The 15383-nt window shown below is 51.3% G+C and overlaps 1 protein-coding gene and 1 long non-coding RNA gene across 3 annotated transcripts in view; one reads left to right on the top strand and one right to left on the bottom strand.

Annotated features, from left to right (window-relative positions):
* Positions 1–11574: 11574 nt before the first annotated feature.
* Positions 11575–14239, bottom strand: LOC132665393 (uncharacterized). Its single transcript, XR_009604111.3, has 3 exons — positions 13966–14239; positions 12655–12755; positions 11575–11713 (listed from the first exon to the last, which is right to left on the bottom strand). It is a non-coding gene; the product is annotated as an uncharacterized LOC132665393 (long non-coding RNA).
* A 107-nt stretch (positions 14240–14346) lies between these two features.
* The window catches only part of RBM19 (RNA binding motif protein 19), a 144005-nt gene continuing 142968 nt past the window's right edge, over positions 14347–15383 (top strand). For both annotated transcript variants that reach the window (XM_078435763.2, XM_078435764.2), the window contains exon 1: positions 14347–14511. In XM_078435763.2, coding sequence (XP_078291889.2) covers positions 14476–14511 — 36 coding nt within the window. In that variant the 5' untranslated portion in view covers positions 14347–14475. The remainder of the gene's footprint in view (positions 14512–15383) is intronic.

Raw genomic sequence — 15383 nt, 5'->3', positions numbered from 1 at the left:
ATCTTGGCGTGGCGACCCAAAGCTCTTCGGTCAATGGCCAAACTCCTTCTCAAGGTCAAGGTCTGCTGTGGCTGGAATCACGTCCGTGGCTCCGGCCGAGTCTCCCGTGGTTCCCTCCGTTGTCCCTTGTGGCCCCAGCAGGCCAAGTACCTCAGGTCCCCGGGTGCCAAGCCCGCCACACCTCTGCCCTGCACACCCAGGCTGGGCTCCCTCCCTGGAGTGGTCTCGTCACTCGTTCCTAGCTACCTGCTTCTCCTCCTTCCGGCCTCGGCCCCGCTGTCCCCGGTTCACTTCCCCTCGGTTTACCTCCGCTGACCACCCCTCCTGTGTGGGCTCCGGGTTCTCATAGAGCATCCTCTCCGCTCAGCCCTGCCTTGCCCCTCATCCCGCCAGACCACACGAGTTCCTTTCCCTGTCTTCCCCCGAAAATGTGCACAGGCGCAAGGTAGGAACGGTGTCCCGCCATCTCGACCTGCCAGTATTTGCTTCGTGCCAGAGGGAATCTGGCTTCCCCGGTTACCAGCTCTGTGTGCTCTTAGCCTCGTCTGTAAAATGGGTCAATAAAGACACATGTGTTGTGGTTCGGCCTGAAAGAGGCAATGCATGGAAACTGCTTAGCATGATGAGTGTGGTCATTCAATAAATGTAGCTGTGTGTGTGTGTGTGTGTGTGTGTGTGTGTGTGTGTGTTGATTTTACACCCTCGTCAGCTGGACGGGGCTTTCCCTCCAGGATGAAGGGGAGACAGATGGGCAGCATGGAGGCCCCAATAGCCCACCACGCTGCCTCAGTGTTCCCAGCGCTGTGTCTCCCCACCCCTCCATCCTGGCCCCTGAAGGGCATGAGACCAGAGGCGCTGATCAATCACCGGGACTTTAAAGGCCGCCGGCTTCCATCCCCCGTGTCCTCCGATGTTTCTCTTAGCTACATGCTAACACCCGTTTGTTTAGAACTCGCAGCCCATACATCTCGGAGAGGACTTTGATCCCTGGCAGCTGAGTACGTGTGAGTGAGGCAGCGTCCCAGGGGCAGAGAGAGCCGGGAAAGAGGGAAGGCTGGGCTTGCCTCTCTCATGCCCTCTGAGCTTGGCATTTCACCACCAGCCACCCCGCCCCCAGACCCCATCCCCGCACGCTGCCCTTAGAGCCAGAACCAGGAGCAAAAGCTGAAGCTCCAAAGTCAGAACGTCCTGGGTTCAAACGAAAGTATACACTTTCCAGCCATATGACCTTGGGTAAGTCCCTTGACCTCTCTGGGTATCGCTTTGCTTATCTGGTCCATGGGCACAATAATCGCTCTTGAAGCCAGTATGTCGTGTAGGAATAAATAAGTTCACGCACTGGGGCGCCTGGGTGGCTCAGTCGGTTGAGCATCTGACTTCGGCTCAGGTCACGATCTCGTGGTCCGTGAGTTTGAGCCCCGCGTCGGGCTCTGTGCTGACAGCTCAGGGCCGGGAGCCAGCTTCAGATTCTGTGTCTCCTTCTCTCTCTGCCCCTTCTCCACTCACGCTCTGTCTCACTCTGTCTCTCAAAACTAAATAAATGAAAAAAAAATTAAGATCACACACAAAAAAGCGCTTGGGATGAGACAGGAGCTTACATGTTTGAATGAGCAGGTATTTGGGCCCTGTTCAAGGAAAAGCACAACACACAACAATTAAAAGCACAGGGTGGCGGGGAGGGCGCCTAGGTGGCTCAGTGAGTTAAGCGTCTGATTCCTGATTCCGGCTCGGGTCACGATCTCAGGGTTCACGGGCTGAGCCCCGCGTCGGGCTCTCTGCTGACAGTGTGGAGCCTGCTTGGGATTCTCTCTCTCCCTTTCCGTCTCCCCCCCTCCCCACTTGAGCTCTCTCGCTCTCTCAAAATAAATAATCTTTAAAAAATAGTGAAAGCCCAGGGAAGTCACTTCCCCCCTTTAGAGCCTCATCTCCTCATCTATAAAATGGAAATCAAGTAGTCCCGCCTTGCGGGGGGTTAACGTGAGAACTAACTAAGGCAGTAGCTCCAAGCGCTTGGCACCGTTCTCGACACATTGCGATCACTCAACAAACATGACCTCCACCGTCAAAATGATCCGTTGGCTGTCGGCACCGCCGTCGTGGGATGCCGTGCATCCGCCGACACTGCCCCCAACTCTGAGCGGATTCCCGTCAGGAAAGGATAACAGTAACACTGAAGAAAAGCTCAGAGAGCTGGGGAGGGCAGTGAGGCGGACCGTGTGGGGAAGAGCCCCGTGCTATGGTGATCCCGTGAGCACAGATGATGAGATGGCCATGGGGTCATCTGGCTTAACTTTTACTCCGTTTCCCCGACCTGGAACCTAGGAGGCCCCTCCCCCCCACAACCCCACACGCCCAGTGATGCAGGCATGGCTTCAGGTGTGGACTTCTACGAGGTGGGTGGAGAAAGCCACATCCTTTCCCAGCCTCACTGAGACGTCCCCGTTTCATGGAGGGAACTTCGTCATGACGGTGTGAGACGGCGGGAGCAGGGAGGTTTTGATTTTATTCCTGTCCCTCTCTTTCCAGCAACCACGCTGGGGGAGGTCTTCTCAGGTGGCTGTGCCCCTCTCCATCCCCAGCATCCCAATCCGAGGTGCCATCGCCTCTCACCAAACAGCTGTGGCAGCCTCGTCCGTGGGCTCCTTGTACAGAAAAGACCCCCCCCCCCTTCTTCTTCACTAATAGGACTCTGGGTTCACCTGAAAAGACTATTTCCCAACATCCCTTGCAGCTGGAGAGAGCCATGGGGCTGAGTTCTGACTGATGGTTGATGGGTGGAAGCTGTTGGCGAGGGGGACTTCTAGGAAGACTTCGGAAGGTACCGATCCTGTTGGCAAGGATTTTTGCCCTTCCCTCTTTCCTCCTGCCTTCCTTCCTGACGCGTTAGCTGGAGCTGCGTGGCCACTTCTTTATCACTGCCCTTCCATTTTCAATAAACGTAGCCTCTACCTCATGGTCCGAAATGGCTTCCCCAGCTCCTGCCTTCATGCCTCCATTCCAACCAGATGGAAGAGGGTTGGGGGGGGGGGGGAAGGGGAGTCATGGACCACAGACAGGCGGCCTACAATCCCAAACCGACCCACAGACTCGATGGATCGATTCATTGATTGGGTTCACAGAATTTCTGTTTCTTACTTTATCAGTTCCAACATTCAAAGGCCAGGAGAGGTCATGTGAAAAATCTAAAATTTCTGACATTTTTGGGGGAAAATCCGAAGATCTTTCAATAGCGGGGCTGCCTGTCCACGTGAAGAGCCACCCCCGTTGGGTGACCCACTTAGGCCGGCGAAACTCACCACCTTCACCCTCACACAATTCAGCGCGCAAATGAGCGTGGGGGGCGAAAACGAAAACAAGGGTGTCTCCCCCCACCACAGCTCCCTTCCCAGGGAGAGAATTGTGGCTTCACCTCCCGGACACAGACTCCCACGACAAAGATTTGAACGAAAGTCTTTTATTTGGTAGTGGATGCCCAGGAGCACTGGCTGGGGAGTGGGGAAGTAAGAGAGAAGAGAGAAAGAGAACAATGCCCGGATGGAAATGAACTGATCCCTGCTGGAAAGGACTTCGCCATTTGGAATGGCGGGTACAGTGCCGGGGGCCCATGACAAGTTCAAGGGCTCACAAAAAGGTTTTAGTGTTAATTTTTTTTTTAATCGGGAGGGAAAAAAAAATGAACGTCATAATAATGAATAGAAAGGAGTGACTGCAGCCTGGATTGTATTTATCTTTATAGCAACACAGTCATAAGACAGGTGTATGATTATTATAAGAGTTACATGACTATGTATCATGTTACACATAGTATAGCATATATAACTATATGGCATATACTATGTATATATATATGTTATGTTCTCTGTTATATTATGTATACATAAATATTGCATAAAGCCTGTGCAGTTACATTTATACACACACACACACACACACACACACACACACACGTATTATATGTGTAACATGTGGTTATACATAAAATATATGCATCCTTTACGCACAGGACATATACATGTGTGTGCACGCACGTGTGTTTTAATGGGGAAAGATGCCTCAAAGACAAATGTGTCCCGATCCTACAGGACTCATGAGGCCTGATGTGGCCCCGTTACTGATGCGGACAGCTGGGGTTCAGTCTAGCTGGAAGTCTGGGGAGACTGTAGAAAACACCTGAGCTGTCCTCTTTCACCGAGGGATGAGGAATGTGGGCTGCTTATCCATTCACATCATCGTGATCCTGAGAGCCTGCCTGGTGCCAGGGTGTTGGTAGGAAGCCCTTGGGGAGGGGGTTTGCCAGCTCCACAAGAAGCGGGCAGGGTGTAAGTGCCCAGAGAAGCCTCTCTTGTAGACATCATCGCTGCCAGTTTCCGGAAGTCATCTCTGCATACATAGGCACGTGTGGGTGGACACATCTTTATACAAGTGGTAGCTGAATAAATGTATACATGCATGAAGCCATCACCACGAGACTGGTTAGAGCAAAAAATAAAAGTGTGCAGAATGGGTTTTAAACCAAAATAGAATCATGCTCCACATAACGTTTTGAAGACTGCAATGAGTATATATTGGACATCTTGTCATGGCATTATTTTTACGAGCTCAGTGAACTCCATTGTGTAGATACACCATGGTTTAAGAAAATCTTTTTAAGGTTTGAAACAATTCTGGACTGTTGGGCATTTCTATAGCTTTGACTCTTCACTATTATAAACCATACATAATTGAAATTTTCAAATATGTGTTAAAAGTATTTCCTTGGGGCTCCTGGGTGGCTCAGAGGGTTAAGTGTCTGACTTTGGCTCAGATCATGATCTCACTGTTCTTGAGTTCAAGCCCCGCATCGGGCTCTGTGCTGACGGCTCAGAGCCTGGAGCCTGCCTGGGATTCTGTGTCTCCCCCTCTCTGCCCCTCCCTCTCTCATGCTCGGTCTCTCACTCAAAAATAAACATTAAAAAAAATTTTAAGTACTTCCTTAAAATAAGCCCCAAGAAACGCAACTGCTGTGAAAAAGTCTCTTGATGTGGTTTCCAAATAACCTTTGCAGAAAATTTTGCACGACCTTTCCCAGACTCTTACAAAACTGTCCATTTCCCAACACCTTCACCAATACGGATTATTATATTCTTGTTTTTGTTTTTGTTTTTGCTGGGTCGGAAACCATAAGCTCATCAGTGAAGGTATCTTCGGGTAAGTTCCTAAAGCACCACAGTGGGGGGCGCCTACGTTGTCTTTGTAGAAGACGGGAAAACCCACCCAAATAGGGGGCTGTCCTGGAAAAATGGGAGCTCTTGGCCAGTTACAGGCCCGTGCGGGGCATCGAGAGGGGCGCTGGTTATGACCCGCTGTCCTTCAACCCCGACCGAGGCCGACCTGCACGGACCCCATCACGCAGGCCTCCCGCGTCTACCCTTCACCTGTCAGCCGGTTCAGCCAATGGGAGGCACCATCAAGCGCTGGGAGGCAGGCAGGGGACTGGGCACTTAGACCTCCCCCGCGCCCAGCGTGACAGTGCCACCAGACAGTGGCTGTGCCCTCAGCTCCCCTCTGGGCAGCCCTGGGCAGTGACCCTCCCTCCCTCCCTCTACCCCTTTGGGACGGCAGAAGCAATGGCTCTATATTAATTTCCTGTGCCTGCTGTAACAAATTGCCACAAATGTGATGATTTATTGTCTCATGACGGTTCCGGAGGCCAGAAATCGGAAATCGGGATCGCTGGGTGGAAACTGAACGTCCGTCGGGCCACCCGGCCTCCGTAGGCTCTGGGGGAGGATCCGTGCCTTCTCTCTTCCGGCTTCCGGTGGCCGCGAGCGGTCCTTGGCTCGTGGCTGCTCGGTGCGGTCTTCGCCACGGTCGCCTTGAAATCGCCCTCTGCTCCGTTTCACATCACCTTCTCCGTTCTGTAAGAGCACGTGTGACTGCATTTCGGATCCACCTGGAAAGTCCTGGATAATCTCCTCTTAATCACGCCTACAAAGGCTTTCTTTCTTTTTCTTTTTTTTTTTTGGCCATGCAAGGAAACCTCAAGTTTCTGGGATTATGGTGTGCATCTCTAATGGGGTGCCGCTTCCCGACCTGTCATGGATCCCACTGTCACGGGTCCTGGTCCAGGGTCCTGGTATCCTTGGCATCTCCTGACCCCGCCCAGGACTGTGGAGAAGGCCTCTACATCGAAGTGTCTTCAAGACCACGGTGACCTGTTTCCCTGCTTGCTAACCTGACCAACACAGTGTCCTTGCGTTCCTTCCTAGACAGGTAACTCTCTTGTTTGTCTTCATGTAGACACTGTGGGTCTTCTTTAATTTCCCCTGGGGTCAAAGCCATTTACTTACCCAGAAATATTTACAGACAAACCTACAGCCAGAGGCTAAGTTTAGCAGGGTTCTGGGGCAAGGAGGCAGGGTTCTGTCTTCCTAATGGAGTGAAATCAGAACTGATCTCCATCCATTGCGACCAGGCCAGATTAGACCCATATCTCTGCTGCTCTTGCAGGCCTGTGGGCAGCGTCCTACTCCTGGAAACTTCCAGCTTGAAACGTCCCCCTTTTTGCCCTGCTCTGCACGGGTTTATACGTGATCCTCTCGCGCCCCCTGCTGGTCGGTCAGTGGAATTGCAGGCAGCCCTTCTGGCTTGGCCGCACAAAGACCCGCCAAGTGAGGCTAGATACCTCCCCCGCACTAAGGAAAAGGAAGAAAGGCGGGAAGGGTTGTGGAACACCACCGGCATTTAGCACTGAGAGACAAAAACCTAAAACCAGTAAAGAGGAGGCATCGAGCTTGACCCTGACCCGAGTTCTGGGAGGGGCTTCTACGCCGTGTGCCGCAGTGAATAGGACACAGGCTCGGATTTCTCACCTCCTACTTCCTGAGTGAGCTTGGTTGAGTCACTTCCCCTGTCTATGCCTTAGTTTCCTCATCTGTAAAACGGAATTAATAAATGTACCCACATCACTGGGTTATTGTGAAGTTTAAATGAGCCAGTTTAGGGGCACCTGGGTGGCTCAGTCGGTTAAAGCATCTGACTTGGGCTCAGGTCATGATCTCACAGTTCTTGAGTTCGAGCCCTGCGTTGGGCTCTGTGCTGACAGCTCAGAGCCTGGAGCCTGCTTCGGATTCTGTGTCTGTATGTCTCTGCCCCTCCCCCGCTGCATCTCTCCTTCAAAAATAAATAAAAACATTTAAAAAAAAAAAAAAAGCTTTGAAAATGTCCATACGTGCACTTGCATAAAATATCTGTCTGGAGCAAGTGTTGGCAAACTGTGGCCCATGGGCCATGTATTGCCCACGGCATGCTTTTGTATGACCTGCAAGCTAAGTATGCTTTTTCTGTTTTCGGAGGGTTGACACCTAAGCAGAGGGAACAGAGTGACGGTGCCTTAGAGCCACGAAAGTAAATCGGGGCCAGCAGTTAGCAATCTGGCCCTTTGCCTCGTCATTAACATTTTATTGGAATAAACACAGCCACCCTCATTCATTTATGTATTGTCTGTGGCTGCTCACGATGGTAGAACTGAGTGGTTGTGACAGAGACTTTCATGGCTCATGAAGCCCAAATAGTTCGGCCTTTACAGAAAAAGTGTGCCACCTGTTGGCTTAGGAGATCGTTACTAGAAAAGGAAGGAAGGAAGGGAGGGAGGGAGGAAGGACGGAAGGAAGGAAAGAAAGAAAGAAAGAAAGGGAGGCAGACATGGGTGACTGGCCTGGGATGCTAAGGGCAGGCACCTGGAGGGGGTGGGAGGACCACAGCAGTTCAAGTTCATTCATTTACCACAAACAACTGTTTTTATGCAGTTGGTACCGCTCTCCCACGTGCGCCCAGCGTCGGGACATCCTTGTGCATGGGGTTCTCAGGACCCCAAGTCTGAGATGGAGTTTAGTACAAGCGGGCTCAGGAGGGGGTGCTCTTGGGATCCGGGGGGAACCCGGGCAAGGACAGGGAAGGAGCAGGAAGGGCCGGAAGGATGAGCCCGGCTGGACTGCAGTGTCAGAAGAGACCTCGCAGACCTCGCAAAGAATTTTGAAGAGCGGCCAAAACTCCGGGGTTGCCCCTAATTAGGGCAAGGAGGCCGAGACTCTACAACCCCCCACACCAAGCAGTCGGCGGATCGAGGCCAAAACGGTAGGGTAGGACCTGGGGCAAGGCGGCTCTCTGCAGCCGGGGAGAGGCTCTGCAAACAGTCCTTCAGGGGAGGGGGCTGCCACCATCCACCGCGGTGAGCAAAAGCAGACACAGGCCCCGCCCACTGAGGAGTACCTTCTAGGCGGGGCAAGTGTTAAACCTGTAGGCAAGCAAATGCCTAGTCAGTTACAAGCCGCTGGGGAAGGTGGCGGGTGCCCTCAGAGTCAGTGTCGGCGGGGACCGAATGTAGATGGACGTGTCCTCTCAGGCTGAGGCATTTAAGCTGAGGCCCAAGGGATGAACTGGCCTCGATCAGGTGAAGAGTTGAAAGAATTCGGGGGGCACCTCGGTGGCTCTGTCGGTTAAGCCTCTGGCTCTTGGTTTGGGCTCAGGTCATGATCTCGTGGTTTCGTGAGTTTGAACCCCACATCAGGCTCTGTGCTGACAGCGTGGAGCCTGCCTGGGATTTTCTCTCTCCCTCTCTTTCTGCCCCACTCATGCTGTCTCTGTCTCTCTCAAAAATAAATAAACATAAAGGAAAAAAAAAAAAGAAGAGCTCAGGACATGCAAAGGCCCCGAGATGACGTGTTAGTGTCCTTGGGCTCCTGTAATAAATTACCATCAATGGGGGGGGGGGCGGTTAGAACAACTGAAATGTATCTTCTCACACTTCCGGAGACTAGAGATCCAAAAGGAAGGTGTCAGCAGGGCCGTGTTCTCTCTGAAGTCTTTAGGGGAGGGTCCTTCCTCACCTTTTTCACCTTCTGCTGGTTGCTGGTAATTCTCGGCTGGTGGCTGCCTCCCCCAACCCCTGTCTCCCCCATCACAGAGTTCTCCCTGTGTGCGCGTGTCTTCACATGGCCTTCTTGTAAGGACACCAAGTCATTGGGGTTACGGCCCACCCTAAATCCAGGATGACCTCATCTCCAGATCCTTAAATTCCATCTGTAAAGACCTAATTTTCAAATAAGATCCCACTCACAGGTCCCAAGGGCTTCTAGATATTTTGGGGAGAGATGCAGTTCAACCCGTGAGAGGTGAGGACAAGGTATGCACATTTGAGAAGCAGAAAGTGGCCAGTGTGGCTGCAGCTGAGTGGGGAGCAGTGGTCAGTGGTTGGACCTCACAGGACCTGGAGGCTGGTCAGGAAATGAACTCCCTTCTCAAACCAGCCTTTTGATCCTCTGTATGTGAGACAGGGCATCTGCCCACAGTACAGCTGAAAAAATAAGAAAAGAAGGGACGATTCTGGTCTTACCCCCAGATCATCCTGTCTCAGGCCTCCAGGCCAGGTTCAACAGGCACTGGAATTTGGAGGCACCAGAGCCTGGGATAAGACCCCCGTGGGCATATCTTCTTAGAATGGGTTCAGTTTCCCCCCAGCCACAGTCTGTGTGAGGAATGATCTGTGATTTCCATGTGCCTCCAGGTGAATCTTTACGGTTCACCGCCAAGGGCAAGAAGGGCCCCCCACATCTCCAACGGTGGGCTCCCAGCAGGGCCAAGAGGCAGGGGGATGGGGGGGTCCTCAGCTGCCACCGGTCACAGGTGAGCTACCCGATGTCCACACAGGTGTGGCTCACACCTGGTCTCCTGTCTCAAGTTACCATGGCCTCCGGCATCCATCAAGGTTCCTCTGCAGGTTCCTGGGAATAGGGGGCTGCTTTTCTGGGGAAGGGGATTCTGGGGTGATGGGCAGTGAATGGCCAGGGCCACACTGAAACTGTCAGGTGGTGACATATAGGGTAACGGTCTCCAGCACCTCCCTTGCCGCCCTTACGGGGAATGGCCACCGGTGAGAAGGGGCCAGAGGAGCCCAGCTTGAACCTGACCTTGGTTTCTACCCTGTGATCTTGAGCTAGTGTTTCCTCCTTTGGGGGCCTCAGTTTCCCTGTGTGTCAATGGATAGAAAGGCAGTCGTCTGGGACTCGTGTAACCCTGTACAAACTAAAATCGACTGCCACTAAGCCTTTGTAAATACCGTCAAATTTTCTAGAAACCCCATGGGTGATTTATAGATGACAAAGGGAAAACCTTTACAGAAGAGGAGCCTGGCAGACGGCCCTTACCCTGCTGACGAGCGTTCCCATTACCCGCTTTGCGACAGATTGACAGCATAACCCCAATTCAGTCGTGGGGAAATGCCAGCTGGACCTCCCCTGAGGGACAGTGTATAACATGACTGGCCTGCAGCCTTCGGAACCATCAGGGGAACGACAGGGGAAGAAACACTGATGAAATCTTGGCAGATTAAAGGAGGCTAAAGAGACGTGACAAGGGATTGCCACGTGTAATCTTGGGCTGAATCACGGACCAGGGGACAAAATGGTGGTTGAGATGCTGGCTGAAATTTGAATACGCGGTGTTAGAAAAAAAAGTATTATATCAATGCTAAACATTCCTGAATTTGATGATTGCACTGTGGTTACGGACTGGATCTGGGGGGAAGAGTCTCAGCGTGAAGGGCCATGATGATTACAACTAGTTTTGTAATAACGATAATATACGGAGAGAGGTAAGTCAAGTGGGCTGAATGTTAATCCTCAGGGAGCCCGGTGAGGACACGTGGGTGTTGACAGCCGTTACCCAATTTTATAGAAAAGACAACAGGCTCAGGGATCAGCACTTTGCTGGGGGCCACCCAGCCAGTATGTGGCCAGCGGGGATTCTTAGAAGCCCCAGCCTCAATCAAGTCCCCTGGGGAACCACACCCTAATTCTCAGAATGCTCACTGCACTTGGAATTCGTTGTCTGATGTGGGATCCCCCATGAGCACAGGGACGGCGCTTGTCTTGTTAACTGCTGTAGCCCCAGTGCCTGCACGGGAGTCACTCAGATATTTGCTGGGTTGCATTAGACTACGAGGTGTCAGGATCCCCAGAAAAGCTGCTGTTGGAAGAAACAGAGGAACGCTTGGAACGGAAAGAAGAACCTCCGCGGGGGGGGGGGGGAAACTGAGGGCATTCAAATAAAGCACGGACTTGAGTTAATAATGTATCAATATCCGTTCGATTATGACAAATGCACCACGCCTACGCGCGAACGCCCACGCGAACCGCAGGGGAACCCGGGTGCAGGGTGCGTGGGAACTCTTAATATTCTCACAACTTTTCTGCCAATCTAAAATGACCCTAAAATTAAGAGTTTATTAAATTTTTTTAAGGATATTTTGAAAAGTAAAAGGATTTGACAGGTCGGTATTTATAGATGTGGAATAATCGCTAAGGTGTATTAGAAAGGGCTAAAAGCAAGGTGCTCAAAGGAAAAGGCTCTCTACCCATGTTGCCTCCACGTACAGGTCAGCAAACTATGTTCCGGGCCAAATTGGGTCAGCCACCCATTTCTCTATGACCGCACAGCCAAGAATGGTTTTCCTATTTTTAAGTGGTTGAAAAAAAAAAAAAAAAATCAAAAGACGAGTACTATTTGGGGACCCATGAAACCGATAGGAAATTCAAATGGCAGCGTCCATCAATAAAGTTTTATTGGAACAGAGCCACACACACATCCACTGATGTGGCTCCTTTCCTGTTGCGACAACCACAGGCTTGGCTGTCCCTGGAGAGACAGATGGATGAGAACTTTGGACAGTGGTTTCCTGTAGGAAGGAGAACAGATTGGATGGGGAAACAGGAGTGATGGTTGCTGGATCTATCCTTAAAAATCTAAGTCATTTACCAAAAGACATTTTGAGAAGGAAGGTGGGTTTCGCAGGGCCCCTGGGAAGGGGGTTGAGACATCTTAAGTAGAAAGGATCATGCCTGAAGGCATGTGAGGCATCCGTTGTTATTTTACCGTATAGAAGCCCTTTCCAAAGGTCGGTCTTCTCATGGTGGGGCAGGTTAGTATCAGGCAAGCAGGCGCAGAGAGACTTCTCTCTTCTGCACCTTGCTTTTTGCCCTTTCTAACACACCTTAGCGATTATTCCACATCTATGAATACCGACCTCTCAAATCCCTTTAATTTTCAAAATATCCTTAAAAAAGATTTAATAAACTCTTTTAGAATCATTTTAGATTTACAGAAAAGTTGTGAGACTATTAGAGTTCCTACACACTCTGCACCCAGGCTCCCCTGCGGGTTAGCATCCCAATGGTCCATTTGTCACAATGGAACCAAAATCGATACAATATTATTAGCTAAAGGGCATGCTTTGTTTGGATGGCCTCAGCCTTTCTCTTTCTCTGTCCCAGGATCCCATGTTACATTTAGTTGTCCTGTCTCCTCAGGCTCCTCCTGGCCGGGACAGTTTCTCAGGCTTCTTGACAATTTTGAGGAGTCCTGATCAGGGATTTTGTTTTTGGATGTCCCCCACTTGGGGTTTATCTGATGTCTTCTCATAATTAGACTCTTCATGTGGAGGAAATCAAGACTCCAATCTCCTGTCCTCTCTCTATCCTGCCTCTACCAAACCCTTCCAAGTCCTTCTCGCAGCCTTTTCCCCCTGGGAAGGTAACTCCCTCACGATCCAGACACAACTTCCCACAGTCCCCAGCGCACTCATGATGGCAGCTTCCGGTAGAGCCGGCTTAGACCTACCTGATTGTTAATTCTTGAGTGTGATCAGAGAGGCCGGTCTGGTGGGGCCCAGGTGCCCCCAGATTATATTTGCTGGGAGAGAAAAGGAGGCAAGAGACAACCTGGCAAGGAAGGAGAACAGAAGATTAATAATAACGTTACAACGTGGCTGTTTATTAAATGCACGGGGATATGCAATACAACCCAGGAGCAGTCCCTCCGACCCGGACATGTGGCGACCATATTTTCCTGGTCCAGCATTGGGACACACAGATTGGCAAAGAGCATTCCATTTCTTTTAATACCTTTGAAAGACCTTCTGATTTGTGAATTTCTTTAGGGAAGGCTACGTTTAGTTGCACATTTTAATAAAGGCAGTTCATGAAAATAATAAAATAAAAGTACATGAAGCCAGGACTTGGTGGGGCAACCCACACTTGCCCTCTCATAAAAGGCTAATATCCTGGAGCTGCCTTATAAAGCCTGGTTCAGCCCCTCCTGACCAGGGTCTCTGTGTGCAGAAAACAACCCCCTAATTGTCATTTAATTAAAGAGCATTTTCACGAATATCAATAAATATCTGCTGAATAAAGTGACCCCTTAAATCATCCACTCTAGGCGTGTGTGAGGGTACATTTTTACATGTGTATGTGTGCTTTCCTTGGAAGGGACTACAAGAGGCAGAGAGGGCGAAATTCGACCTTCCAAGTAACCCTCTACACAAAGCAAATAAAGCCTCATGAAGGGGGTTGAATAGTGTCCCCCAAAGAGATACACTCCCATGCCCTACACTCTGGAACCTACCAATGTGACCTTAGTTGGAAGAGGGTCCTTGCAGATAGAAAGTTAAGGATCTTGACGTGAGATCATCCTGGATTTGAGATGGGCTCTAAGCCCAGTAAGAGAAAGGAGAGGGGAGTGGATTTGACACAGATGCACAGGGGAGAAGGCATTGTCAACAGGAGGCAGAGACTGGAGGGATGCCGTCACAAGTCACGGGCCACCTGGGGCCACCGGGAGCTGGACCAGGCAAGGAAGGATATTCCCCTAGAGACTACCAGGAGGGTGCAGCCCTGCCCACACCTTGATTTGGGGTCTCCTGCCTCCAGAACTGTGAAGGGATACATTTCTGTTAAGTCACCACGTTTCTGGTAATGTTACAGCACCTGTAGGAAACCAACGAACCTCAAAATCCTAGCTCTTAAGACTACTTAATACTACTTAATATGTCACAGCTCTGTGACTTTGAGCAAGCTGCCTTAATCGGGTTCCCAGCGGACTCGCCCGCAAAACAGAGATGTTTATTTCCAATGGACACGTTCTAATACTTACAAGTGACGCTCTCATAGATTCATGGTGTCTGGCAGCCTTTCTGAACCTCAGTTTCCTTATCTCTGAATGGGAGGCAAGCATCCCTAATCCTTACCGCCCCCCCTCCTTCTTCGGGCTGTTTTAGGATTCAATAATAAAAGAAAATACAGAAGGGGGCTAAAACGACTTCCGAGTGTTCACCAGCACTCAAGCGCCCAACCCGCCACACGCAGACCCCCAGCCAACCAGCGCCCCCGGGCGCCTGCGGGGCCGCGGGGTTTCTACCGGCGAAAACAGCCTGCGCATGCGCAGAATGCAAGCGCTCAGGCCCGCCCCTTGAGGGGTGTGACTTCCTTGGGTCGCTCCGGTTCGGCCACGCCTGCTTCCGGAGAGGGCGGGCTTACGTCTGAAACACGTGATCTTGTTCCGGCTCGCCAAAGATGGCGGCCCCCAGAGCGGGAGCGTGAAAGTTGTTGGTGAAAGACGCTGTCCACCTGCGCTGGCATCGCAACCCAGTGGGGATCGTGCGCCATGTCGCGACTGATCGTGAAGAACCTCCCGAATGGGGTGAGTGCGGGGCCTGGACTTGAGAATCTGAAATTGGGAGCAGCCAGTTGGGGGCTAGGAAGGAGGTGGCTGGGGAGAATTGAGGGGCTTCGGCCCTGGGGCAGGACTCAGGACGTATTCGAAACCCAAAAGGGCAGGATCGGTGGCAAATCCCCCATTTGACAGTTGGGAGAGGGGGACAGCGAGCGCTCAAGGTTCCACAGCCGGTCCGAGGGTACCTGACTTCCATCCCGACAACTTTTCCGGCGGAGATGCCAACACCCCACGTGGGCTGAATACTCTCTTCCACAACCCCTCTGGTCCGATCACGTTTTTTTGTTGACTTGTGACTGGGTCGGACCCTGCACTTGTATTCATCTCCCACTCGGGAAACTGTTGGAGAGGCAAATGGGGAGTATTAGGTTGAGGACCTGCGTTACAATCCTGACTCCCAACTTTAGGGCCAGTGGGCATCATTGAAGGAGACTGAGTGCGTGTGAAGGGCTTTCAACCGTTTATCCAGTAAGTAGAGAGGGGTGAGCCAGTCACACTTGTCACTGTTTCAAGAGCCCAGCACAGAACCTGGCACGTGGTAGACATTCAGTAAAAACATGTGGAACGAATGAGTGAAGAAATAGCCGGGAAGTAGGTGGTGTCAGATGCCTGGAGGCAGCGTGCCCCAGGGGTTCATCCTTACCTATTTTGCTATAACTTTTGTGGGGATGAAGAGCCCCCACACCACTGGTGTGGCTAGTAAGCTCGTTCCGAAGATACAAAATGTGCCCTTTGGATGGGATGAGACGTCTTCTGGACTCTTAACTCTAATTCCTCAGGAGGTTCTCTCCTTAGGAGTGACAACACAAAGCCATTTCGGCTTTATTGTGTGTGTGTGT

Source organism: Panthera onca, chromosome D3, assembly GCF_046562875.1.
Source record: "Panthera onca isolate mPanOnc1 chromosome D3, mPanOnc1 haplotype 2, whole genome shotgun sequence".
Lineage (NCBI taxonomy): Eukaryota > Metazoa > Chordata > Mammalia > Carnivora > Felidae > Panthera > Panthera onca.
Note: the sequence above shows the minus strand (reverse complement) of the source record. Positions and strands in the feature narration are given on the sequence as shown.